This window comes from Scyliorhinus torazame, chromosome 5 (genome assembly GCF_047496885.1).
Source record: "Scyliorhinus torazame isolate Kashiwa2021f chromosome 5, sScyTor2.1, whole genome shotgun sequence".
Classification (NCBI taxonomy): Eukaryota; Metazoa; Chordata; class Chondrichthyes; order Carcharhiniformes; family Scyliorhinidae; genus Scyliorhinus; species Scyliorhinus torazame.
In genome coordinates this window covers 285845939-285873458 of record NC_092711.1, presented here as the reverse complement: position 1 = coordinate 285873458, position 27520 = coordinate 285845939, and the positions used below count along the sequence as shown (strand labels likewise).

The 27520-nt window shown below is 44.2% G+C and overlaps 1 protein-coding gene across 8 annotated transcripts in view; it reads right to left on the bottom strand.

Annotated features, from left to right (window-relative positions):
• The window catches only part of LOC140421175 (ubiquitin carboxyl-terminal hydrolase 12-A-like), a 62169-nt gene that overhangs the window by 20146 nt on the left and 14503 nt on the right, over positions 1–27520 (bottom strand). For 4 of the 8 annotated variants that reach the window (XM_072505662.1, XM_072505664.1, XM_072505661.1 and 1 more), the window contains exons 2-7: positions 26936–27016; positions 24731–24944; positions 23398–23615; positions 19433–19509; positions 980–1063; positions 423–620 (exon numbers count right to left, since the gene is read on the bottom strand). In XM_072505662.1, the coding sequence (XP_072361763.1) occupies positions 423–620; positions 980–1063; positions 19433–19509; positions 23398–23615; positions 24731–24944; positions 26936–27016 (872 nt within the window). The remainder of the gene's footprint in view (positions 1–422; positions 621–979; positions 1064–19432; positions 19510–23397; positions 23616–24730; positions 24945–26935; positions 27017–27520) is intronic. The other 4 variants (XM_072505666.1, XM_072505665.1, XM_072505667.1 and 1 more) reach the window with 2 other exon arrangements.

Here is a 27520-nt window from a genome sequence, read left to right as displayed (position 1 = left end):
AAATCTCCCTGTTAAGGAAACCTTTTTAGGAAATGTAATCCTTGGCATGGCCTACTGGCCAATGTCAGGATTTGACACTGGAGTTATTTAAATCCAAATTGATTTGAAAAATATTAGTGCTCTTTGAAATCAGTCCCATCAATGGCAAGGAACATGGCTTTTACCACTTTAGGTTGGGGTTGTGTCAGTGGAGTGTAATGGGGGAGAATTTAAGGAAGGGCAACAAGTGGCAATGGGTGGAGCCAGCCTTGGGCCTATGAATACAACATGCTATTGTTTCTGCTCTATAGTGCAAGTTAAGTATGAGATGTTTTACTGCAGCAAAACAAAATCTATACTTCAAAAATAGAATTTGCATGCATAGCATATCATGTAAATGCAACAACAGAAAAGATTCTCGAGCAAATACAGCAGTAAATTACCTGCCGCAGTGAACAACTACAGCTACAAGATCATACATTCGATCTGGATTGGTGGCGTCCCCTGATGTGTTAAAGAGTCTCAACTCCAAGGGAAAAACCACCCTGTAAGAGAGTTTTGTGTATCGATGGAGCTGATCCATGTACTTGAACCTTTTCAAATGCAAAGCGAGAATCATTGGAAGTTTCTTCACCCTCATTCTGCAAAGGAAGAGTGAAGAAAAAATGAAGACATGGTGCCTTCTCATTCGGCACACATTCATTCGTCTGATTGTTAAAAAGATTTAGTGGCATCACAAATTTGCAATTTCTAAATGATATTTCTCCAATTAATCTGTAACACTTTAATAATCATGTTATAACCATGTCAGGTAATATGGACACTATAAAGTAAGCCAGATATATAAATGCTAAAGGGGGAAATTGTATGATTTGTCTACCTATTGCATATACAAAAAATATATATTACTTTTCCAAAAAAAGAAAACCCCTCCCCAAGTAGCTTCATATTTAGTAAACCAATACCATTCATTTTTGCTTTATAAAATGGAAGTGCTCACCTCTTTTGTGCTTCTTGCTTACTGCGACATTGCTCACAGTAGTACTTATATTCACTGCAGAGTGTCTCAGTGTTGCTGAATCCTCTATGGAATTCAAAAAACAACATAACCATTGGCAATCTTTTATCCAACAGAAGATTTTGAAAATTGTCAAGTGTGCCTTAAACAATGAAAAGAGTCAGAAATATAGTTATCATTTCAAAATTGATCACTGGCTTCTGTGATTGTTTTACATATCTCAATAACTTTCTTTTTTTCCTGAAAGGCCAGTATTCTAAGGCCAGTATTCTATAATGCACTTGGATGGTATGTTCTGGCAGATTATTTAAATTTGAGAAATTATAGCTCAGCCCAATCCTGATCTAAACAGATGTCCACATATATGTGTACTTAACACCAAAATTACTTGTGAAATAAATGTTGCTCCTTTCTGCTACCAATCCAATTTCCTGAAAATTCATTTTTGTTTTTGAGAAAAATGGACAAGGCTGATAGCTATTGAAAACAATAGCAAAGATATTTTTGCAAATCAAGTAATAGTGCCTCAGTGATATTAAGCTTAGGATTTAAAAAACAATTTCACGTTGGATGAAAAGATTGAGGAAAGTACAGAGTTCCACAGTTGAAAGAAATAATTTGAGTAGAATAAGATGATGTATATCTCCAACTTCAACACAACAGTGAATGCGAGATGTAGTATGAGCATGTTTGAACTTAAAAGATATTGAGGAAAGATCAGTGTACCAATTTTTATTTTATTCGTTGATGGGATGTGGTAGGCCAGCATTTATTATCCATCCATAATTTCCCTTGAGAAGGTGGTGGTGAGCTGCCTTCTTAAACCATTGCAGTCCATGTGGAGTAGTTACATCCACAACGCTGTTAAGGTGGGAGTTCCATGATTTTGACCAAGTGACAGTGAAGGAATGCCGATATATTTTCAAGCGGCATGGTAGCAGTGGTTCAGCACTGTTGCTTTACAGCGCCAGGGTCCCAGGTTCAATTCCCAGCTTGGGTCACTGACTGTGCGGAGTCTGCACGTTTTCCCCGTGTCTGTGTGGGTTTCCGCCGGGTGCTGCAGTTTACTCCCAAAAGTCCTGAAAGACATGCTGTTAGGCAAATTGGACATTCTGAATTCTCCGTGTACCCGAATAGGCGCCGGAGTGTGGCGACCTGGGAAATTGCACGGTAACTTCATTGTACTGTTAATGTAAGCATACCTGTGACAGTATAAAGATTATGGATTATTATTATAAGCCAGGATGGTGAGTGGTCTGGAGGGAAACTGCCAGATGGTGGTGTTCCCATGTTTCTATTGCTTTTGTCTTTCTAGATGGTATTGGTTGTGAGTTTGGAAGGTGCTGTCTAAGGAGTCTTAGGTGATTTCCTGTATTATACCTTTGTAGATGGTACACATGGCTGCCCTGTGTGTCCGTTTCGGGAGTGAATGCGTTTGGAAGGGGTGGCAATCAAGTAGGTTGCTTTCTCCTGAATAGTGTCAAGCTTCTGGAACGTTGTTGGAGCTGCACACATCGGCAAGTGGGGAGTTTTCCATCACATCCTGATTTGTGTCTTGCTGATGGTGGACAGGCTTTGGGGAGTCAGGATTCTAGTTACCCTCCATAGGATTCCAAGCCTCTGAATTACTCTTGTAGCCACACTATTTATGTGGCCAATCTAGTTCAGTTTCTGGTCAATGGTAACCCCAAGGTTGCTGATAAGTGGGGGATTCAGCAATGGTGATGTCATTGAATGTCAAGGGCTGATGGTTAGATTCTTTCTTGTTGGAGATGGTCATTGCCTGGCACTTGTGTGGCATTACTGTTAATTGCCATTTGTCAGTCCAAGCCTGGATCTGGTCCAGGTATTGCTGCATTTGGCCTTGGGCTGTTTCAGGATCTGAAGAATCGTGATTGGTGCTGAACATTATGCAATCATCAGTGAACATCCCCACTTCTGATCTAATGATGGAAGGAAAGCCACTGATGAAGCAACTGAAGATCGTTGGGACTAAGACACTACCCTGAGAAACTCCTGCAGTGATGTCCTGAATTGGAGACTAGTGACCGCCAAACGATCTGGAATTAAAAGTCTAATGATGACCATGAAACCATTGTCGGCTGTCGTAAAGAACCTATATGGCTCACTAATATCCTTTATGGAAGGAAATCTGTCACCCTTACTTGGTCTGACCTAGATGTGACTCCAGATTCACATCAATGTGATTTGACTCTTAATTGTCATCAAGGATGGGCAAATAATGATGGCCTGGCTTTTCATAGAATTGGGTGGTTGAAGAGGAAATTGGTCACCTTGTGGGAAATTTAGCAATGAGGATGTGAGTTCAACATGGATGGTGAATCCAGAGGTCAACAAATGAAGAATAAAGAGTGGAGCCAAACAATGTGATTGCTTCTTCATCAAAATAATTTTTATTTATTTTTTTTATTAAGGGGAAATTTAGCATGGCCAATCCACCTTCCCTGCACATCTTTGGGTTGTGGCGGCGAAACCCACGCAAACACGGGGAGAATGTGCAAATTCAGCAAAAGAATAATGCAATGGGTCAGCATTCTAAAAAGGATGAAACTAAATTAGTTCATGGCTGTTTCCAGACAAAACTATTGTGTTAAGTTGGTGGCACAACTGCAAGAGAGATATACATAAACAGTCTTGAAAGGGCTGAATAGAACAGTATTTTCAATGCTCCTTCAAAAGACATGGGGAATTTTACATCTGCACTTCATAAGGAACAATGGATGTGCACAATCCAAAGGAAGTTATGACTGCAGCAAAATCATTACCAAAAATGATTCATAGGATAGATGAAAAGTGGAGATGGTACATCACAAGAAACAGTAAAGCTTCTGAATGTTCCTGCTATGTAGTAAATCCTCATTGATGGTTTATAACAGTGGTAGTGGTGGGGGATGGAGGGGGGTTTACTATTAGGGATTAAGATTAAGGAAAAACAATTAACATTTTACCTCACACTTAACTGTAACATCTGATTCAGATGTGTGTGACACAGACAGTGAACAAAAGAAGTGGCAAAGCAATTCATTACCGAGCAGTGATGGTGCTCATCTCAAATACGAAGTTCAACTCTACTACTCCCTGCCCCCAAAAAACCTCTGCAGTTTTCATTCCCAGCTTTTTGCAGGCAACAAGAATGGTAAAGAATGAAAATAATCTTGAGGTCATTCTGACTTGCAACAGGTCACAAAGATTTTTAGGCACTTTAGAATTTTGCACAGCTGAGTCACGCAGAGATTACTGCAGGGATGGAACGGCACGAGGGAACTTCAGTTTAATTGAAACTGAATTGCCATCATCTCAGTAATAAAAAGCTTACCTGATGTTGCTATCACAGGTATGCACCCAGCAGTGGAAAAACAGAAAATGTCCTGTTTCCTAAAGTAAAATTAGATAAAGTAGCATTTACTTCGAAAAATTAAAACTTTGGAAATATTTTTGTTACAATTATGTCTCCTTATCAAGAAACAAAGATGAAAGATCATCACCTCATTTTGAGCGGGGTTTATTTTTCCACAGTTGAGCACATACCAAAAAATGCTTTATATAGGTGAGCCTCCCATGACTCTAATGGCAGCGGTCCAGTTTCAGCTGAAACCTCCCCATTGGCTCAGATAAGCTTAGCATACATTGGATGAGTTAAAGCCCATATGACAGGTTCAACTGTGCATCATTCTCTGTGGAAGCAAGGTGGGCAGGCCAAAAGGTTTTTCTCATCTCATGCTTCCACATTCACTTTAGTGACTGAAAATGGGCAATTCAAAATTTAAAATTCAGTAACTGTGTCACTTTAATTAAAGGAGGTTTCAATATGGAAACCTTCACCTTTGATATTTTCCTTTGCCCAAAAGCATGCATTTTGGTCATCAGTAATTTTTAGAACCAGCTAGACATTTTGAATTCGATATCTTTTTAAAGTGTGACAATAAACAGCACTAAATACAGTCACAAAAATTATAAAACCACAATATACTTAAGCAATGCCCTCTGCCACTATTTAATCCTTGTCATTCACAAAGTAATTTATTTGATTCTTTCGAAAGATATCCTATTACAGTAGCAGCTTAGGAAATGTTTATAGTGCAGATTATCCAGACTTGAGCAGCATAGCTTCAATTCTGCATCAATCGTTCCCTTCCAAAATTATTTACAATTTTGAATTCTTAATTTATTTGTGTATTTCAGCTAATTTTACACCAGTGGTATCAATCGATCTGTTCACTGTACCAATATAAACCTTAAATACAACACAGCAAATCAAACAACATATAGTTGCATGCAAATTTTGGTGGCAGCCCCACACTATGCATAATACATTATGGTGGTCTTATGCCATCATATCAGCACCCATCCATCCGGTAAGCAGCTATTCTTCACAAATGATGACTTAAACTTGACAGCAAAGCTGAGTCCAATCCTTGCTTCTTCAAATGTCCACACATACCACAGGAATCACTGGATAGCAATTGGTAACAGTTGCTGTTTTCTATCTCTGGTCTCGGATGATCCACTAAGTTCAACTATAGTGCCCCCAACCACCATAAGCTAACTCAGCAATGACCTTATACATTCTGATTTGTACAAGGTTGTACCACCTAAGTGATGCTGTAACCCACTAAACCAACTGAGGAGATCCTCACAGGCAAATCTGGTTTAGCTCAGTGGGCTAGACAGCTGGTTTGTGATGCAGAACAAGGTCAGCAGTGCAGGTTCAATTCCCGTACCAGCTGAAAATTCTGAATTCTCCTGTGTACTCGAACAGGCGCCGGAATGTGGCGACTAGGGGCTTTTCACAGTAAATTCATTGCAATGTTAATGTAAGTCTACTTGTGACAATAAAGATTATTTATTTATTTAAATAAGAGGCAGAAAATCTCCCTACATACATGAGACTCCTGCAGAAAACCTGCCCATTAAAACATTTGTTCAGATATCATGCAGACATTTTCTGCTCACACTTTATATAAATAAAAATCTTTGGCAAATGGATTTTCAATAAAGCTGCCTTATATAAAAGTTGTAATTGAAGATTGTAGGTCTCGGGACATGGTAGCAAAGGTCTGCTGTTCGGAGTTGACATTTAATTAAATACATTCTAAAAAATGTACAAGCAAGTCTCTCCTTGGGATCATCTGGATTTCCATGTGAAAGGCGGGGAAACTAACCACTGATATGAAGGTAGTCATAGTCCGCTAGCACCATAGACTGTTCTCCCCTTTTGAGAGAGAGCTGGCTGGTGGTGATTTAACCTGAGGTTCACCACACCTCAGGCAAGGGGCAGGTTTAGATGGTGGGGCCTTGATGGCAACCTCAGCTGGTATGGGAATTGAACCTGTGCTATTGGCGATGCTCCGCATCAAGAACCAGCCATCGAGCTATCTGAACTAACCACTATAACATCAAGGAATGCCTTTTTTGATGGGTTCCATTGAAAAGTTATCACATATGGCAATCAAGGACTCAATGCAATGGGGCCCCAATAGGATTTGGGAACAGCCAATAAGCTGCAGCTTGTTACCTAGGTGATGAATTCAGATGGAGTTCAATTTAGCAGGTTGCATCTGCGTGCGAGATAGAAAGATTGTGTTGTCTGTACGTGTTAAGAAATGGATGGGATGACTTCCGGGTGCAGCGATGACCAGCTAAGTCGCACGTTTCGGCAGCTCCCGGTGGAACGTACTTTTGGGCTCTTAATAGGAGCCCCATCGGCAATTTTAACGGCAAATAACACTGTGCGGTAATCCAGAAGGGAATCCCCCCTGGACACGGATGGAAAAAAGAGAGGAAAGTAGCCGGATTGCGGTGGATCCTCAAGAGCAGCGGCCAGGAAGGCAGGCACAAAGCAAGATGGCGTCGGAAGGAGGCAGTTTAATATGGGGCCCTGACCAACAAGAGTTCCTGCGGCGTGGCGTAGATGAACTCAAAAAGATGAAGAAGGAGCTGTTGGCCCCGATATTACAAGCGATTGAGGGGCTAAAGGAGGAGCAAAAGACCCAGGAACAGGAGCTTCGGGACGTGAAGGCAAAGGCTGCTGAGAATGAGGACGACATACAGGGCCTGGTGGTGAAAACGGAGATCCACGAGGCGCAACACAAAAGATGTGAGGAAAGGCTGGAGGTGCTGGAGAACAATGAGAGGAGGAAGAACTTAAGGATTCTTGGTCTTCCCGAAGGTGCAGAAGGGGCGGACGTCGGGGCATATGTGAGCACGATGCTGCATTCAATAATGGGATCGGAGGGCCCGACGGGTCCGCTGGAGGTGGAGGGAGCCTATCGGGTTATGGCGCGAAGACCGAGGGCTGGAGAAATTCCTCGAGCAATAGTTGTGAGATTTCTCCGATACAAGGACAGAGAGATGGTCCTCAGATGGGCCAAGAAAACTCGGAACAGTAGGTGGGAGAATGCGGTGATCCGCGTGTATCAAGATTGGAGTGCGGAGGTGGCGAGAAGGAGGGCAAGCTTTAATCGGGCCAAGGCAGTGTTGCATAAAAGGAAGGTCAAATTCGGAATGTTGCAACCGGCAAGACTGTGGGTCACACATCTAGGGAAACACCACTATTTCGAAATGGCAGACGAGGCGTGGACATTTATTGTCGAGGAGAAGCTGGAGTGAGCGGGCCAGAAAAAGAACGTTTGGGACAAAAGTGGGGGGGTGAATTTGTGGGATGAAGGGGGGGAAAGGGGGAAGAGAGGACTTCCCAGATTGTTAAACCCGCGACCCTGTAACTTCTCTCTCTTCCCCATGTCGTGGGGGAGGGGGTGAGGGAGGATGAGGAGCATTGGGGGCGGGGCCAAAAGGGGAAGCGCGGGCTTTGTTCCTGCGCTATGGTAATCATGGTGGGAACAGGGAAGCAGGAAGGAGGGGGCCTCGCACAGTGTGAGCCGAGGTCACGGGGGAAGCCGAGGTTTGGCCAGAGTTTGCTGACTTCTGGGAGCAACATGGGGGTGCAATTACGCTAGCTTGGGATCTAGCGGGGGGGGGGGGTTAACTGGGTTGCTGCTGCTGGGGAGAAGGGGGAGCTGGTATGGGAGGGGGGGTCGGGGCGGGGGGGCGCCGCCTGGGGGGGATACAGCTACGTGGGAACCGGGTGAGGAGCTGGATTGAAAAAGGAAATGGCTAGTCGTCAAGGGGGGGGGGGGTAAAGAGCCCCCCAACCCGGTTGATCACGTGGAATGTGAGAGGGCTGAACGGGCCGATTAAGAGGGCACGGGTACTCGCACACCTAAAGAAACTTAAGGCAGATGTGGTTATGCTTCAGGAGACACATCTGAAGCTGACAGACCAGGTTAGACTTTGCAAAGGATGGGTGGGGCAGGTGTTTCATTCGGGGCTAGATGCAAAAAACAGGGGGGTGGCCATACTAGTGGGGAAGCGGGTAATGTTTGAGGCAAAGACTATAGTGGCGGATAGTGGGGGCAGATACGTGATGGTGAGTGGCAAACTGCAAGGGGAGGCGGTGGTATTAGTGAACGTGTATGCCCCGAACTGGGATGATGCCAATTTTATGAGGCGTATGTTAGGACGAATCCCGGACCTAGAAGTGGGGAAGTTGGTAATGGGTGGAGACTTTAATACGGTGCTGGACCCAGGGCTGGACAAATCGAGGTCCAGGACCGGAAGGAGGCCGGCTGCAGCTAGGGTGCTTAAGGATTTTATGGTGCAGATGGGAGGAGTAGATCCCTGGAGATTTAGTAGACCTAGGAGTAAGGAGTTTTAGTTTTTCTCCTATGTACATAAAGTATTTTCACGAATAGATTTTTTTGTTTTGGGAAGGGCACTGATCCCAAAGGTGACGGGGACGGAGTACATGGCTATAGCCATCTCGGATCATGCTCCACACTGGGTGGACCTGGAGATAGGGGAAGAAAAACAACAGCTTCCACCCTGGAGAATGGACATGGGATTATTGGCAGATGAGGGGGTGTGTTTAAAGGTGAGGGGGTGTATTGAAAGGTACTTGGAAATTAATGATAATGGGGAGGTACAGGTGGGAGTGGTCTGGGAGGCACTGAAGGCAGTGGTTAGAGGGGAGCTGATATCAATTAGGGCACATAAAGGAAAGCAGGAGGGTAGGGAAAGGGAGCGGTTGTTGAAAGAACTGCTGAGGGTGGACAGACAATACGCGGAGGCACCGGAGGAGGGACTATACAGGGAAAGGCAAAGGCTACATGTAGAATTTGACTTGTTGACTACGGGTAAGGCAGAGGCACAATGGAGGAAGGCACAGGGTGTACAGTACGAATATGGGGAGAAGGCGAGTAGGTTGTTGGCCCACCAACTGAGGAAAAGGGGAGCAGCGAGTGAGAGATGAGGAGGGAGAGATGGAGCGGGGAGCGGAGAGAGTGAATGGAGTGTTCAAGGCATTTTATGAAAGATTATATGAAGCGCAGTCCCCGGATGGGAAGGAGAGAATGATGTGCTTTCTGGATCAGCTGGAATTTCCTAAGTTGGAGGAACAGGAGAGAGTGGGGCTGGGAGCACAGATTGAGACGGAGGAAGTAGTGAAAGGGATTGGAAGCATGCAGGCGGGGAAGGCCCTGGGACCAGACGGATTCCCAGTTGAATTCTATAAGAAATATTTGGACTTGCTGGCCCAGCTACTGATGAGAACCTTTAATGAGGCGAGGGAAAGGGGGCAGCTGCCCCCGACTATGTCAGAGGCAACGATATCGCTCCTCCTAAAGAAGGAAAAAGACCCGCTGCAATGCGGGTCATACAGGCCCATTTCCCTCCTGAATGTGGATGCTACGATTCTGGCCAAGGTAATGGCAATGAGGATAGAGGACTGTGTCCCGGGGGTGGTCCATGAGGACCAAACTGGGTTTGTGAAGGGGAGACAGCTAAATACAAATATACGGAGGCTGCTAGGGGTAATGATGATGCCCCCACCAGAGGGGGAAGCGGAGATAGTGGTGGCAATGGATGCTGATAAAGCATTTGGTAGAGTGGAGTGGGATTATTTGTGGGAGGTGTTGAGATTTGGCTTTGGGGACGGGTATATCAGGTGGGCACAGTTGCTGTATAGGGCCCCGATGGCGAGCGTGGTCACGAATGGACGGGGGTCTGACTATTTTCGGCTCCATAGAGGGACGAGGCAGGGATGTCCTCTGTCCCCGTTATTGTTTGCATTGGCGATTGAACCCCTGGCCATGGCACTGAGGGATTCCAGGAAGTGGAGGGGAGTACTTAGGGGGGGGGGAGAAGAACACCGGGTATCTCTGTATGCGGATGATTTGTTGCTATATGTGGCGGACCCGGCGGAGGGGATGCCAGAGATAATGCGGATACTTGGGGATTTTTCAGGGTATAAACTGAACATGGGGAAAAGTGAGCTATTTGTGGTGCATCCGGGGGAGCAGAGCAGAGAGATAGAGGATTTACCGTTGAGGAAGGTAACAAGGGACTTCCGGTACCTGGGGATCCAGATAGCCAAGAATTGGGGTACATTACATAGGCTTAATTTAACACGGTTAGTGGAACAGATGGAGGAGGATTTCAAGAGATGGGACATGGTGTCCCTGTCATTGGCCGGTAGGGTGCAGGCGGTTAAAATGGTGGTCCTCCCGAGATTCCTTTTTGTGTTCCAGTGCCTCCCGGTGGTGATCACGAAGGCTTTTTTCAAAAGAATTGAGAAGAGCATTATGAGTTGTGTGTGGGCTGGGAAGACCCCGAGAGTGAGGCGGGGATTCTTGCAGCGTAGTAGGGACAGGGGGGGGCTGGCACTACCGAGCCTAAGTGAGTACTACTGGGCCGCCAATGTTTCAATGGTGTGTAAGTGGATGGGAGAAGGGGAGGGAGCGGCGTGGAAGAGATTGGAGAGGGTGTCCTGCATTGGGACTAGCCTGCAAGCAATGGTGACGGCGCCGTTCTCACCAAAGAAATACACCACAAGCCCGGTGGTGGTGGCTACATTGAAAATTTGGGGGCAGTGGAGACGGCATAGGGGAGGGACAGGAGCTTCGGTGCGGTCCCCGATAAGAAACAATCATAGGTTCGTTCCGGGGAGAATGGATGGGGGATTTGGAGCATGGCAAAAGAGCTGGGGTAGTACAATTAAGAGATCTATTTGTAGATGGGACGTTTGCGAGTCTGGGAGCGCTGACGGAGAAATATGGGTTGCCCCAAGGGAATGCCTTTCGGTATATGCAATTGAGGGCTTTTGCGAGGCAACAGGTGAGGGAATCCCCGCAGCTCCCGACGCAGGAAGTGCAGGATAGAGTGATCTCAGAGACATGGGTGGGGGACGGTAAGGTGGCAGACATATACAGGGAGATGAGGGACGAGGGAGAGATCATGGTAGATGACCTGAAAGGGAAATGGGAAGAAGAACTGGGGGAGGAGATTGAGGAGGGGCTGTGGGCTGATGCCCTACGTAGGGTAAACTCATCGTCCTCGTGTGCCAGGCTAAGCCTGATACAATTTAAGGTGCTACACAGGGCGCATATGACTGGAGCACGGCTTAGTAAATTTTTTGGGGTAGAGGATAGGTGTGCGAGATGCTCGAGAGGCCCAGCGAATCACACCCACATGTTCTGGTCATGCCCGGCACTACAGGGGTTCTGGGTGGGGGTGGCAAAGGTGCTTTCGAAGGTGGTGGGGGTCCGGGTCGAACCAAGCTGGGGGTTGGCTATATTTGGGGTTGCAGAAGAGCCGGGAGTGCAGGAGGCGAGAGAGGCTGATGTTTTGGCCCGGCGCAGGATATTGTTAATGTGGAAGGAAGCCAAACCCCCGGGGGTGGAGACCTGGATAAACGATATGGCAGGGTTCATAAAGTTAGAACGGATTAAGTTTGTGTTAAGGGGTTCGGCTCAGGGGTTCACCAGGCGGTGGCAACCGTTCGTCGACTACCTCACAGAAAGATAGAGGGAATGGAAAAGAAGTAGATAACAGCAGCAACCCAGGGGGGAGGAATCGAACGGACTCTCAGGGATGTTATTGTATATGTATAGGTATTTGGTATATGTAATTGTATATTGGATTGTTGGATTGTATTTTTGGAGAGTATTTATTTTGGACAAGGCAGTTGCCATTTAGTTTTGTTTTTTGTTTTTGTTTATATATTACCTATTTATTTGTTTAAAACTGGCCACGGTTATTTATATTGCTTTATTGTTGTGTAAAAGAAACACTACATATTGTTATGTTTGGCCAAAAAACTTGAATAAAATATATATTTTTTTTAAAAGAAATGGACGGGATAGTAGCAGAAGGAAGTGGCAAAGTATGCCAAGGGAGTGGGGAGGATGAGAGGGGAATCAGACACACAGTTGGATAAGAGCCAATTTTGGCAGAAGAATCCCATCTGAATGAAGGGACTGAAGTCAAGGGGGCTGGGGAAGGAGGAAAGAAAGGACAGGAAAGAGCACAGGGTGGGTGGAAAAGGCACAGTGGAGGGTGACGTGGACAGTGATTAGCATTGCTGCCTCACAGCGTCAGGGACCAGAGTTTAATTCCGGCCTCGGGCGACTGTCTGTGTGGGGTTTGCACATTCTTCCCGTATCTGCGTGGGTTTCCTCTGTGTGCTCCAGTTTCCTCCCGCAGTCCAAAGATGTGCAAGTTCGGCAGATTTGCCATGCTAAATTGCCCTTTCATGCCCAAAAGGTTCGGTGGGGTACAGGGATAGGGTGGAGGCGTGGGCCTAGGTAGGGTGCTCTTTCGGTGGGCCGGTGCAAACTCGATGGGCTGAATGGTCTCCTGCACTGTAAGGATTCTGTGATTCTAAAGTCTGTTCAGCAAGAATACCCATTGTATGATCACAGCCGATAAAAATTGCATCCTGGGATTGGTCGGCCTCACAACTTAAGTGGCAGAGACCACATGGATCAAATGGAGGTGTTTAATAAGCATCCATCACACGACTATAAAAGGAATTTAGAAAATTAGTTGCAATCCAAATAGGTAGGGAAATATATTTAAGCAGTAGCTATGCTTCCACTTATTCTAACCATCTGTAGAAACTGAACTATATCAATAACAAATAGTTCCTCCATTTGTAACTATGTACATAGTGATTAGAGTGGCCAATCACCAGTTATCAAGAAACAAATTTGCTACCTCCACAAATGTTGTCCTTGACATTTGGCATTTTCAAAATTAAATCGCAAAGAACAAATTATTTTGGATATAATCAGTTCAAAGTGAGATAATTTGAACAGTAACTAGAACACTCTTTGCTCAAGTAGCACTGCATAATCAAAGATCTCAAAAATGCCCCATTCTCAATAAGCACCGATCTGTAACAAAATCACTGTGATGAACATACGAATTAGGAGGAGTATGCTGCTCAGCCGTCTAGCCTGCTCCACCATTCAAGAAGATTACGGCTGATCTACTTGTATCTTCAATCTCAATTCCTGCCGACTAATAACTTTCACCCTGGGATATATCTAGCTTGGTCTTAAAAATATTCAAGAACTCTTGCTCCCATTGCCTTTGGAGGAAGAGAGTTCCAGAGTCTCACGGTCCTCAGAAAAAGATTCTCGTAATGTGGCTTAAATGGGCAACCCTTTATTTTTAAACAGTAACTTCCTAGTTCTAGATTCTCCGACAAACCCATCTCTACCCTGTTAATAACCTTCAGGTCCTTGCATTGCCTCAATTCATATTCTGTTGGATTAATATTGTCTAAACGAAACTAAAATTCCAATCTGGATTTGTAGACCTTTTTTTACGCACATCTAATTCAATTAAATTGATGCCAAAGAATATGTGGACTCGAATTCAAAGAGGAAAACTAAACAGCTCAGATTGATCTATTTTATGTAGAGGGTGGTGGAGATGTTGATTAGATGGCCAACAGAAACAGTGGAAATGGATACCAACGGAAAATTGAAAAGAATGAAACAAAAACATTTTTTAAACTTGCATTTATACAGAACCTTTTATCAAATTGAAACATCCCAAAGTATCTCAGTCAATTCAATACTTTTTGACACGGAGTCGCTGTTAAAAATGCAATAGCCAATCTGGGCACCGCAGGGTTCCAGGCACAGCAGGTTTCCACACACAGCTGAGAAAAAATACTACTAGATGTTCCAGTGATGGATAAAGGGTTAAATATTGGCCAGGACACAGGAGGGCTGATCTACTTTTCTTTTAAAAATGCCATGGAATTTTTTATGATCCTCCCAAATACTTTTGGGGCCGCAGTTTAATGTCTCACCCAAATGAGGGCAAATCCAACAGTGGCACAGGAGTATCAACTTAGATTGTGTGTGCTACACTCTAGAGTAGTCGTGAACCCACAATCTTCGGAATCAGAGTTATCACTGAGCCAATTATGACACTTGAGCCCTAAAAAATTTCAGCAAAGTGCAACTTAGAGGAGAAGATGGAGCAGTGTGGCACTTTTTGTATTTCACAGTTCACTAGATAGTCTGCAAAAGGATTATCCTGGTCCTATACATTCCCATTCATCTAGCTGTACTCTTGACTCTTCGAATAAAAGTTTATAATTAATTTTAAAAATTGATGCTGAGGGCGGCACGGTGGCGGTGGTTAGCACTGCTGCCTATAGCGCCGAGGACCAAGGTTCAATCCCTGCCGTGGGTCACTGTCCGTGTGGAGTTTGCACATTCGCCCCTGCATGGGTATCACCCCCACAACCCAAAGATGTGCTGGGTAGGTGAATTGGCCAAGCTAAATTGCCCTTTAATTGGAAAAAGATAATTGGGTACTCTGAATTTATATTCAAAAAAATAGAAATTGATACTTTTAAATGCGTCCCATATAAAGGCTGTGTGTAAGAAAAGGACACTATCACCTGTGATGGTATGGTTAAGGATTGAAAATATTTACAAATGGCAATTACACAAACATTATCTCTTGTAATAGGCCCCCATTTGTCTAAAATTCATCATTTCTAACCTTGCTGGAGTTTTTAAAGATTTTTTTCCCATTTAATGGCATACTAATGAACATGTGGACTCCCAGTAAAGGCAATTATTTGGAGCCAAATTAACTTATTTCGCAAAAATATAAGAGCTGGATTGATATCTGTTGACACGGATTTGAGCGCTATGGAGTTATAAATAGTATTAAATAGTTGCTTGATATTGCACGACTTGAGTGCTGAACAAAAATGTTGTTGAAGCTTTTTATCTTGCACTCATCAGTTTGGATCTAAGAATGACAAATTTCAAAGGTGACAACAATTTATACATAAATGAAAAAAGGGGTGCTCAGTGGTTGGCAAGTCAACTCTGGTGAAGACTGCTATGGCTAATGTACAAGAAAGCTATTATCCCCTTGCTTTGCTGATTCAAAAAAAGATGCAATGTCTGCAGAACAAAGAACATAATGTCTAACATAAGATGTGATTCTGATTTGAGTAGCATTTGCTGAATAATCCCAAGTGTGCGAAGAAATATACTAACAATCAATTTAAGATTATCAGTCTGGCTTGCAATGTAGCCCACTTATGCTTGCTAGAAGGTACATATATTCATGTGCATGGATTTGTCCACTGCAGGCATATATTCAGACATTCCACGTTTTGAACAAACAAAAGCTTAGGGGGATAGGCCTCTGGTGCATTCACAAAGTTGAAGTCTCAACCAATTAGAGCCAACTTGCCAACTAATTAAGACTTCTTCTCTCATGTAATATAAATTGTTCCCTTTGAAATTTGGCATTCTTGTGTCTGTTCTGACCAGTGCACAACGAAAAGCTTTGACAGCACGTCTCTTTTTTTCAAAATAAATAGTATTATTTGATTATTTTTACAACTGACATATGAAAAACAACTTGGCATTCTTTCAATGGGGGAAACAGATATGAGGAGAATTCTGGCGTTTGGATGCAATAAGCTTGACAGGCTGAATTGTCATTACATATAAAAGTGTTCCACGTACCTACCACTACACTGGTTGTTCAGACTTGAACTCAAGGAGGTGAAAAGCCATCACACTCACCACAATAATTCAAAATATTACAATGTTGAAATATCTCAACACACAACAAATCTCTTGATAATCATTTTGTAAATACTACAAGCTGTGAAATGAAGTAATTTGGTACTTGACATTTTCATCAGTAATGGCTTACTTAGCAGGGAAAGAGACATTTTCCAGGCCATGGTTCTTTTAGCTGCATACTATTAGCTCGCAATGAAGTTTGCTCACTTTGCATAAAGAGGAAACCTAACCAAAGGGAAAAACTAGGCCGGAATTCTCCGGTCGTTCGCAGGCAACAGGATTCTCTGGTCCTGCCGGCAGTGCACCCGTGCCTGCGAGTTTCCCGGCAGCGTGGGGTGGCTTCAATCAGAATTCCCACCGACAGTGGCGGGAGCAGAGAATCCCACCGCCAGTGAATGGCATGTTGCCTCCTGCCGCAGAGAAACACGTGGCTGGGAGGCCAGAGAACCTTGCCCTATCTTCTTACACAAAACATACAGCACAGAATTAGGCCATTTGGGCCAATTAGTCTCCACACAATATGCTCTACACAAGTCTCTTATCGTTTCATCTACCTCACATCAGATATTCAGCATATTTTACTATTCCCTATCTTCTCGTGTACTTGACCAATTTCCCTTCGAAGGTAAGCCAATTGCCTGCCCCATTTCCAATGGTAGTAATTCAACATTCTAACTTCTGTTCAAGTAAAGGATTTATTGAATGAAAGAAAATCGCTTATTGTCACAAGTAGGCTTCAAATTGAGTTACTGTGAAAAGCCCCTATTTATTAATCAGGATCTTGTAGTTATGGTTCCTAGTTCTGGATTATTCCACAACCCATTCATAATTTTGAGCCTCTCCAACCCATTCATAATTGTGAAGTCCTCTATCAGATCACCTCCAAGCCCTTTTGCTAAAGAAAAAAGCCCCAGGGCGCGATTCTCCACTCCCACGCCGGTTGGGAGAATCGCCTGGGCCGCCGAAATTTCCGGCAACGCCGGTCCGACGCCCTCCCGCGATTCTCCCAAGCGGCGGGAACGGGCCGGTCGAGTTTCACGGGACGCAGGCCGGAGAATCGCCAGAGATACCCAAAATGGCGATTCACCGGCACCCCCGCGATTCTGAGGCCTGGATGGGCCGAGCGGCCAGGCCAAAACGGCGGGTTCCCCCCAGCGCCGTCCACACCTGGTCGCTACAGTCGTGGGCGGTGCGTGAACGCTGGGGGGGGGGGGGGCGGCCTATGGGGGGGATCCTGCACCGGGCTTCACCTTGAATGTGGGGTGGCCCGCGATCGGTGCCCACCGATCGTCGCGCCGTCCTCTCTGAAGGAGGACCTCCTTCCTTCCGCGGCCCCGCAAGATCCGTCCCCCATCTTCTTGCAGGGCGGATTTGGACAGGACGGCAACCACGCATGCGCGGATGACGTCCGTTATGCGGCGCCGGCCGCGTCATCTATTCGGCGCCGCTTTTATGCGGGCGACAAGGCCTGGCGCGGGTAGATGACGCGGCCCCGATACTGGCCCATTGTCAGGGCCTGAATCGGTCGGGACCGGGGCCGTTCCGTGCCGTCGCGAACCTCGACGGTGTTCACGATGGCGCGGCCACTTCGGCGTGGGGGTGGAGAATCCCGCCCACAATGTTTCCCTATAACAGTATTCACTCAGATACAGTAACATGCTTGGAAAACCCTTTTGTACTTTGTAGTGCTTTTACGGCCTTGTTATGGTATGGTGACCAAAATTATAGCCTGACCAGGGTTCCATAAAAGTTTAGTTTAATGTCATTACTTGTGAATTTGATAACCATGGAAATATTTCCAGTGCTTCCGTGGCAATTTTTATTTCTTTTATTGGCTTCCAAGGCTGCTTTTAATGATTTGTTTACCTGCATTCCTAGTTCCCAATGCTCTTCGACTCCATGCATTTTGTTTTTATTTTCTAAGATGTAGATGTTTCTATTTTTCCTGCCAAAGCGCAGCATCGCACATTATTCATGTCAAAATTCATTTTCTTGAATTAATTTGAATTCTTCCTGTGTTAACTATATTGGCAACTTGGGTATCATCTGCAAATTTTGATAAGAGTTATTCACTTCTAAGTCCAATCATTAATATAAATTATGAATATCAGTGTTCCACAATTCATCCTCGTGGAACACCACTTTCTCCTCGTGGAACACCATTTTCTACCTTCTTCCAATCTGAATAATTATCTTTCACCCGTATTCTCCATTTCCGATTTTTAGAGATTTTGCTGTCCATTCAATTATTTGTCCCTTCAATCAACAAGGTCCAACTTTAATTATGAGATGACATGTGGGCAGCACAAGTGGGTAGCACTGTGGCTTCACAGCGCCAGGGTCCCAGGTTTGATTCCCCGTTGGGTCACTGTCTGTGCAGAGTCTGCATGTTCTCCCCGTGTCTGTGTGGGTTTCCTCCGGATGCTCCGGTTTCCTCCCACGTGCTCGTTCGGTGAATTAGACATTCTGAATTCTCCCTCAGTGTACCTGAACAGCCACCGGAGTGTGTCGACTAGGAGATTTTCACAGTAACTTCATCACAGTGTTAATGTAAGCCTACTTGTGACAATAATAAAGATTATATTATTATGTTGTATCAATCCTTTTAGTGAAGATTCCAGCAACGTTCCCATTACTAAGATTATCTCAAGTTTTTGATCCAGAGTCAGAATGATTTATGGCACAGAAGGAAGCCATTGGCCCATCAAGTCCACGGGAGCTCTCTGTCGGGCAATCAAGTCAGTCACATTCCCTCTTATTTCTTGCTATCTCCTCCTTAGTTGCCCTATGTAGTTTGATCCTACATTACCCAGACTTGAGATTTTATCCTCTTTTAGTTTTGCCAGTTTGTTAAATAGTTTATATCCCAACTGTATTAATATTCTTTAGTAAAAATTGAGGCAAAGTTCTAATTCAGCACTTTCCCATTTCTCAGTCACTATCTAGGAATTTAACTTGCTCATCCTCTCGTGGTCCTATTCTAATTTTCCTTTTGTTATGCATCTTCAATTTAACACTTTGTTATATTCCTTGATAATTTGATTTCAGAATTTCTCTTTGTTGGTCTAATGTTTTTTTCAAGCTTCTCTTTTACATTCTTTGCATTCACTTTCGTCCTTTAGGGTAAGATAATATTAAAGCTGATTTTGATCTGAACCATCACGGTTATTGTTAATGGAGCAGATGCAACAATGCCCATCTCATGTGCTCAGTATGTTATGTTCATTTGGATCAACTGTATTGACTAAATATCCACACTCACACTGAACCAGCTTTTAAAACGTTGCCCAGTTTCAAGGTGAAGAGATAGATTTGTAGCTGTGAAAAATAAAAGTTCAACTAATTACCATTTTAGGAGCATGGGTAAGATAAGTTACAGAAATCTATAAATAATCCTTCCATACCTCTAGCCTTTTGGTATGAACGCACATTTAAGTTAATTTCCAAGAATATATATATGTGCTCAATGTATAAGTGCTAAAAAATGTACATACCAACCTACCTTAAACAATGAGTTATTGAAGTGTTTTGTTCTACATCAACAGAAAGATCCAAAAAGTCTTCATCTTTGCTACTAACCTGGAGAAAAGAGAACATGACATTTAACCACAAAATATAGTTAGAATTCTTTCAAGATTTAAAGTTTTTTGTTTCTTATTTTCTTTGGCGAAGGGGGGGGGGAGGGAGGGGGGGGGCAAGATGGTGATTCAAATAAGATATAAAAGACAAGCTTCCAAACAGCCGAGGCATGAAAGGTGCAGCACTATGTCAGACATTCCCAATATCAGGAAAGTCCCATCTTCAACGGATTGCCCATTTCATCTCAGGCTACTTTCGCTAAAGCGTGGTACTCCAAAGCCTCACTGGTATATGGAAAGCCCCAGTCAAATGGAGAAAGTTGCAAACATCCAATATAATTGGAGCAGATTGGTGACATACAGTGACGGCATGTAAGTGGAGGTCACACGTTAGGTAGCCCCTGCTTCAGCTCTGATTTTTGGACTTCAATGCCCAGTTTTTGAATGAGCTGATGCAGGAAGGTATATGGAAGGTGGGAGATGTTGATAACACAGCGAGAGAGCTCTGGAAAGAAGGGGGTTCCGGTTTCCTCCCACAAGTTCCGAAAGATGTACTGTTGGGCAATTTGGACATTCTGAACTCTCCCTGTGTACCCGAACAGACGCCGGAATACGACGACTAGGGCTTTTCACAGTAACTTCATTGCAGTGTTAATGTAAGCCTACTTGTGACAATAAAGATTATTTTAAAAAAGCAAGCAAAGGTTGGCTAGTGAACAAAAGTTTGGTGGGGGGAGGGGCCGCAGTCATTAGAACTTGGTCGAACAGGTTTCGGTGGGCCTGGGAGGTGTGAAAGGTGGAAGGAGGAGATCAATACTAGGAGAGCTGTTTGCAAGAGGAAGTGGGTGGAGGGATTCTGGGAGGGAGGGGTGGGGTTCGACAGTAACAAATGTATGGGCAGGTCAGGCCAGAGGGGCAAGGCCCAGGGGTTATGATGATGGTGGATAGGACATAGAAGGGCAGAAGGGAGGGTGGAATGAGTGAGACACTACTGGTCAGAATAGTGATGTGGAACGTGACGGGGTTAGGGGGGGTTGGTGAGTGATTGGTGGTTTTTACACATTAGAAGAGTTTAAAGGCAGACATGGTGATGCTACAGCAGACCCATTTGAGGGTGAGGCTTAGGAAGGGTTGGGTGAGTCAGGTGTTTCACTCGGAGTTTGATAGCAGGGTTGGGGGTGTAGCAGTATTGGTGCGCAAGAGGGTGAGGTTTCAGATGGAGGAGGTAGCAGCAGATCAGGGGGACAGGTACGTGATAGTGACAGGATCGCTAGATGGGAGGTTGGTGGCACTGTGAGTGTATATGGCCCCAACAGGGATGGTGCAGGATTTGTGAAGAGGGTGCCGGGTGCCGTCCCGGATTTGGACACACATGAGCTGATAGTTTTGGGGGGGGGGCTGGGGTGGAGATTGGATGCAAGGCTGTTAGCGGACTGGAGCTTCTGTGACAGATTGGGAAGGTGATCGAGGAATATGTGGGGTTTAATTGCACGGGGGAGGTTTCGCAGTTGGTGATCTGGGAGGCGATCTCGTTTGAGGTTAAGGTGGATAGGGAGGAAAGCGAAAGACTGATAGAGGAGATTTTAGAGGTGGATGAGAAGTATAAAGGGAACCCAGACCCGAGTCTCGAACATGAGGAGATTCCTGAATGTAGTCTTTTCTCTGGTGCAGGGAAGGGAGACGGAGGTGGTAGTGGCACTGGATGGACTGAAGGCGATTAATCGGGTACAGTGAGGTTATTTGATCGTGGTACTGGAGAGATTTGGAATTGGGCTGAGGTTTGTGGCGTGAGTGTGGCTGCTGTATAAGGAACCGATGACGAGTCTTAACAGCATGAATTCAGGATATTTCACACAGCACCGGGGTACGAAGCAGGGGTGTCCAATATCCCCCCTATTGTTTGCATTGGATATAGAGCCCTTGGCCATAGAGTTAAGGAGCTCGGGGTTGTGGAAGGGAATAGTGAGGGGGGAAGGGTGTAGAGAACAGTGTGTCCCTACATGCCAATGATCCGCTGTTGTATATTTCAGAACCAAGTGTGTCGGTGGGGAGTATAATGGAGCTGCTCCAGAGGTTTGAGACGTTCTTGCAGTATAAACTGAACCTTGGAAAAAGCGAGTATTTTATGGTCTCCCCGCTAGACGTGGGAGGGAGGGCTGCCATCCGGCTTGGAGCAACCCACTTTAGGTATTTGGGGGTGCAAGTAACCCGGGATTGGGCAGGGCTTCGGAAGTCAAATTTCACCAGCTTGGTGGGAAGGGTGAAGGCCAATTTGTCAAGGTGGGACAATCTCCCTTTGTCGTTAGCAGGCCGGGCGCAGGCAATTAAAATGAATATTGTGCTGCGATTCCTGTTTTTATTTCAATGTCAGCCGGTGTTTTTACCCAAGTCCTTCTTCAAGGGTTGGACAAGTTGATCTCCTCAGGGTGGCCAGGATTAGGAGGGTGGTATAGCAGATGGGACGGCAGGCTGGGGGAGGGGGTGGTGGGGGTGCACAGACCTCCAAACTTGCTGTATTATTATTGGCCAGCGAATGCAACAAAAGTGCATGGCTAGAGCAAGAGGGGAGGGGCTCTGTGGATAAAGATGGAGATGGGCTCTTGTAGGGGGTTGGGGTTGGGGGCGCTGGCAATGGCGCCGCTCCCAATGTCTCCGGAAAGTACTCAGAATCTGGTGATAGTGGCCACATTGAAGATTTGGAGACAGTTTAGGCAGCACTTTAAGCTGGGGGCCACGTCGCGGGGGGATGCTAATTCGGGGAAAATCATGGGTTCTAGCCCGGGAGAATGGATGCGAGGCTTCGGAGGTGGGACGAGAGGGGGATTAAAGAAATGAAGAATTTGTTCCTTGGTGGGGAGGTGCAATTGCCAAGTTTAGAGGAGCTGGGAGAGAAGTACGGGTTGCCGCAGGGGAACGGGTTTAGGTACATGCAGGTGCCGGACTTTGCAAGGAAGACTTTCCCGACCTTTTCCGGGCCTCTAGTTGCTGGCGGTGGTGCTGTCAGTGGGGGGGGGGTTGTCTCGGTGATCAATGGAAGGATCCTGGAGCAGGATATGGAGGAAAGGGTGCCCTTGGTGGGGATAAAAGCCAAGTGGGAGGAAGAGCTGGGAGTGGCGCTGGAAGGGGGACTGTGGTGAGAGGTGCTGCGGAGGGTGAATGCCTCGCATTCAGGTGCGAGGTTCGGCTGATACAGCTGAACGTAGTGTACAGGGCACACCTCACAAAATCAAGGATGAGTCGGCTGTTTGAGGGGGTGAAGAATGTCTGCGAGCAATGTGGGAGGTGCCCAGCGAACCATGTCCACATGTTTTGGTCCTGCACAAAGCTGGAAAGGTTTTGGAGGATGGTGTTCAGTAGAATCTTTGGGGTCTTGCAAATGGATGTCGAGCCCGGTCCTCTAGAAGCCATTTTCTGGGTGTCGGACTGGCTGGGCCTGCAACAGGTGCGGGGGCAGATGTCTTAGTTTTCGCCTCGCTGATCGCTTGTGGGCAGGTCTTATTGGGGTGGAGGTCAGCTTCTCCACCCTGTATCTCGGCATGATGGGGCTACCTGCTGGGTTAGGATTTTGAATCAGGACAAGATGAAGTTCGAGCTGAGGGGGGTGAAGGAGGGATTCTACAATTGTTGGGGTTTGTTCATCGTGCACTTTCGGGAATTGATTACCTTTGGGTGGGGGAGCTGTTTGTTTGGTGTTCTTTTTATATTGTGAAAATCTGTTGAATAAAAATACTTTAAAAAAACAATTAAAGCAGATTTGGCAATGAGAGAAACAGCACAATTGTGGGATTCTCTGTAACAAATGGGGTATGAAAGGCTGCTCTTGTTCAGCACCGTTCGCATTGCAGTACACACTAATTTATATATTTCAACACTTTCCTTTGGAACTCACAGTTTCACAATTCAGACACCTCGTTTCATTTGTTAGTGCTCCTTGAAATATTTTGTGCACCCAGGTTGACTCTGTTTTGTCACTTTCCTCATGGCCGTGCTGCAGTTTGCCATTCTGCTTCTCTTGTTTCTTTTCCGCTTGTAATAGATCAGCAATCGTGTTTAAAAGGTAGTTCAGGAACTCATGTGCATCTTGCTGCATATAATTATCAAATAATTCTGGAAACACCAACAAGAGTTATCAACAACTCTTACCAAACTTGTGTTATAAATTAATATTCACAACATTTTGACTAATGCCCAATTTTCTCGATAACATTCAAACAATTTGCCCTTTTAGCTTCAGTAAGGAAAATGGAAATTTTTTTCCCTCAAAAAGGAATTTCTATTAGTTCAGAAAATAAATTACCAATTCATGGTGTTACAGTGCCACATTAATCATCGTAACAAAAGGAGATCATAGAATCTACAGTGCAGAAAGAGGCCGTTCGGCCATCGGGTCTGCATTGGTCCTGGAAAAGAGCACTCCATCCCAGCCCACACCTCTACCCTATCCCTGTAACCCAGTAACCCCACCCAACCTTTTTGGACACTAAAGGGCAATTTAGCATGGCCAATCCACCTAACCTACACATCTTTGGACTATGGGAGGAAACCAGAGCACTCGGAGGAAACCCACCCAGACACAGGGAGAACGTGCAGATTCCGCACAGTGACCCAAGACGGAAATCGCACCTGGGACCCTGGAGCTGTGAAGCAACTGTGCTAACCACTGTACTACCGTGCCGCCCTAGATAACCTAAGTAAATTGGATTTAATTGCAATATCATTGCCACTGTCACATCAACTTTTTCAAATAGTACTGTGCGCAATCAGAAGCAAAATTCACAGATCATGAAAAAGTAGATCTATGAATATGCTAGAACAAGTGCAGCCATTGGAAACGGTTAAGCAACTTCTGTTTATTAGCAATCACTTATGGAATTCATGCAAAATTAAAGTAAGCTATCCAGGAATATAGTTAAAATCTGCTACAATATTTAAAAAGAGAAATTTTGAAACTAAAAGGGTAGATTATGCTCTTAGCCATACAGGGACAACTGATCTTAGTGCAACAAAATAAACGAGGATGCTGATTATTATCCAAATTTAAACGTTGGAGCAAAATATCTTTTCAATTATTTCCACTGCATGCTAAAATTCACTTCAACTCAACACAGTTTTCATTTTAAGCTAACCAGTAATTAAAAATCACATTTATCAAATTAAAATCAGAATTTAGCTGCAACATTGGCTTTGTATTACAGACAAATAGTAGAAAATGGCCACATTACCGTTTTCTTTTCTTAATCTTGAAATGAATTTCTTGGGTGGTATCACACCAACTTTCCTTTTCTGTGTTGCTATACTATTAAAGAGGTCAGATAGGCATGTGAGCAGATTTTCCTTTTTCCTGGGCTGCACCTTGTAAGCCAAAATCTTTTCCCGAAATGGCCGGCAGAAGTAAAGTGCTTGCAAAACTGAATTGCAATAGCAAGTATTGCCGAACTAGCAAAGTCAAAAATGCACAATAAGGTATACAAAATAACATCCATCTTTCTCATTGTTGATGAGCTTATGATATTTTCCAGTTATTTTAAAGAAGGCTGATTCATACTAAGCTCAAGAACAGCAGAACCTGACCGTCATCAGCAGCATTTGCCATTTAAACAAAAATGTAAGTTTTTTAATCAACCAAAATATCTTCTTTACCCACAACTGCCAAAAGATTTGGTTAATAGTACTGGGATATCATTCTTAATATGCTTTAGTGGCCTATACAATTGTAATTTCTATGCATGGGTGTTATTTATTTAAAAAGGAGGTTTCTCCCATTGTCAGATTGGTATGTTGAATTTCCCAAGGCTACACCATCTATAGTTCCAGGCACTTCAACGTTGGCCTTCACCACTTACAATCAATTGCTTGGTAGTACAGAACTTGAATATTGCTGAAAGAGATGCATGCTGCCAAAGCTTTTCATCTTGCACTCATCAGGACAAACATGAGAATTCCTAATTTTAAACAATCACAACAATTTATACCACAATGGAAAAGGGTGCTAATTGTTTGGCACGTTGATCTTGATTGCCGAGGTGGTGCCATGGAGAAAGCCACGAGGAACATAGATTCCCTATGCTTCTGGGAAATGTGCAAGTCTTGAACATATTCTTTTGGTTTGCAGTGAACAAGTCCCTGCAAACGAATATATGTCGCTTCTAGCAAATGCAAGTAAATCATGTTACAAGCATGACTGATTATCTTAAATTGATTGTTGGTGTAGCTATCCTCAATGTGCTAATTGAGAAGTCCACTGACGATTTTTTTCATATCTATCACAAGCCTGCCAGTATACATGTTGGGATTTGTATAGCTCCATGCACTTCAAGATTGGCCTTCATCTAATTCTTGTACATAAAGCCCTAGCCATTTGTTCACCTTGCGAGCTTGACACCGAAATAGAGCACATTAAAGTTATCCTTCAGGACAATAGCTATCGTGTTCAGATCAGTGATTGTTTTCTGTTGCACAACTCATATGAGCCAAGGTGCCACATTCAGACCTGAAACTTAACTGGTCCTCCTCAATTTATTTTTCCTATTAAGGGAAAATTTAGCATGGCCGAGCCCTACCTTGCACATCTTTGGGTTGTGGGGTTGAGACCTTCGCAGACATTGGGATAATGTGCAAACTCTACATAGGGTCTACCTCAAATTAACCTCAAAAAGCAAAGCATCTCAAAAATGTCAACAAAATGTTAAGCAAGCCATTTCACACTGCTACTAAGAGTGGCGATGGAAGTGATATTTCCGTTAGGCCACAAAGAGATTCTTCTTACCACACAACTGAGCAACATCATGCAATGCCAGATAGGCAACCCATATATCCCAATGATTGGCTGATCGAATCATACAACTCCATTGGCTGTTTATATTAGGCAAGGTACAGACCATGCTGAACTGTCCTGCGCTTGCAAAACCCAAAACTTCTGTTAGTTACGATTCCGCAAGTGGGCAGCACTTGCTGAACAATCTTGAGTGCGCCAAGAGCTATATTAACAAACAACTTAAGATAATCAGTTGAGCTTGTAACATGGCTCGTTTACTCTTGCTAGAAACATGCATTTATACACATTCTGTTCTCTGCAAACAGAAGGAATATGTTCAAGTTTTGCACTTTTTTTAAAAATTACCCAGATGCATGGGGATCTATAGTTCCCTATTGGTTTTTCCATGGCATTGCCTTAGTCAGAGTCAACTTGCCAACCAATCATCACCTCTTTCCTCCTGCAGTATAAATTGCTGAGATTGTTTGAAATTTGGCATTCTTGCATTTGCAGGAAGAAATGTTTTGGCAATATGTCTCTCTTTCCAACAATATTCCCGTTTTTACACTTTAACCAGTTTGCATCCTTTAAAATAGGACTCAAATTCATTCATAAATAAATAAAGGAGAAGCTAATCTTAAGGCTGCCTTAAAGGATATCAGCAATAACTCACATTGACCAAGCCAAAGTAATGTTCATTTACGGGAAACTGATCCAGCCCAATCTCTTTCTCCAATGCAGAGGCATTGGCGCCCTAAAAACAGAAAGACAAAGGGGAGGTCACCTAAAGTAACGCAAAACAAGGAATCATGTTCCTGGGTAACATTAACACAACACTTTTGAAACGAGCAAAGATATTTTCAGGTAAAAAAGCAATTCCATTCTATGATTCTATCAAAGGGCTCTAAAACATCGGAAAGAAATTAGATAAATTAGTCATGTTCTTGCTGCAGTAAATGCAGACAATTTTATGTGGAAAAATGCAAAGTCTGGGCAAGACCTTATTTGGAATACAGTGTATAGGTGTACAGTTCTGATCACCTTATTTGAAAAAATATATAGCTACATTAGTCATTCAGAGAAGGTAAACTCGTCTCATTCCTGCGAAGAGGGGCTTACCTTATGAAGCAAGATTGAACAATTTTGAGTTTAGAAGAATGTGAGGTGATCTCATTGAAACATAAGATCCGAGGGGATTTGATTTGGTAGATTGGAGATGTTTTCATTGTGGGAGATTAGAACCAGGGAACACAATTTA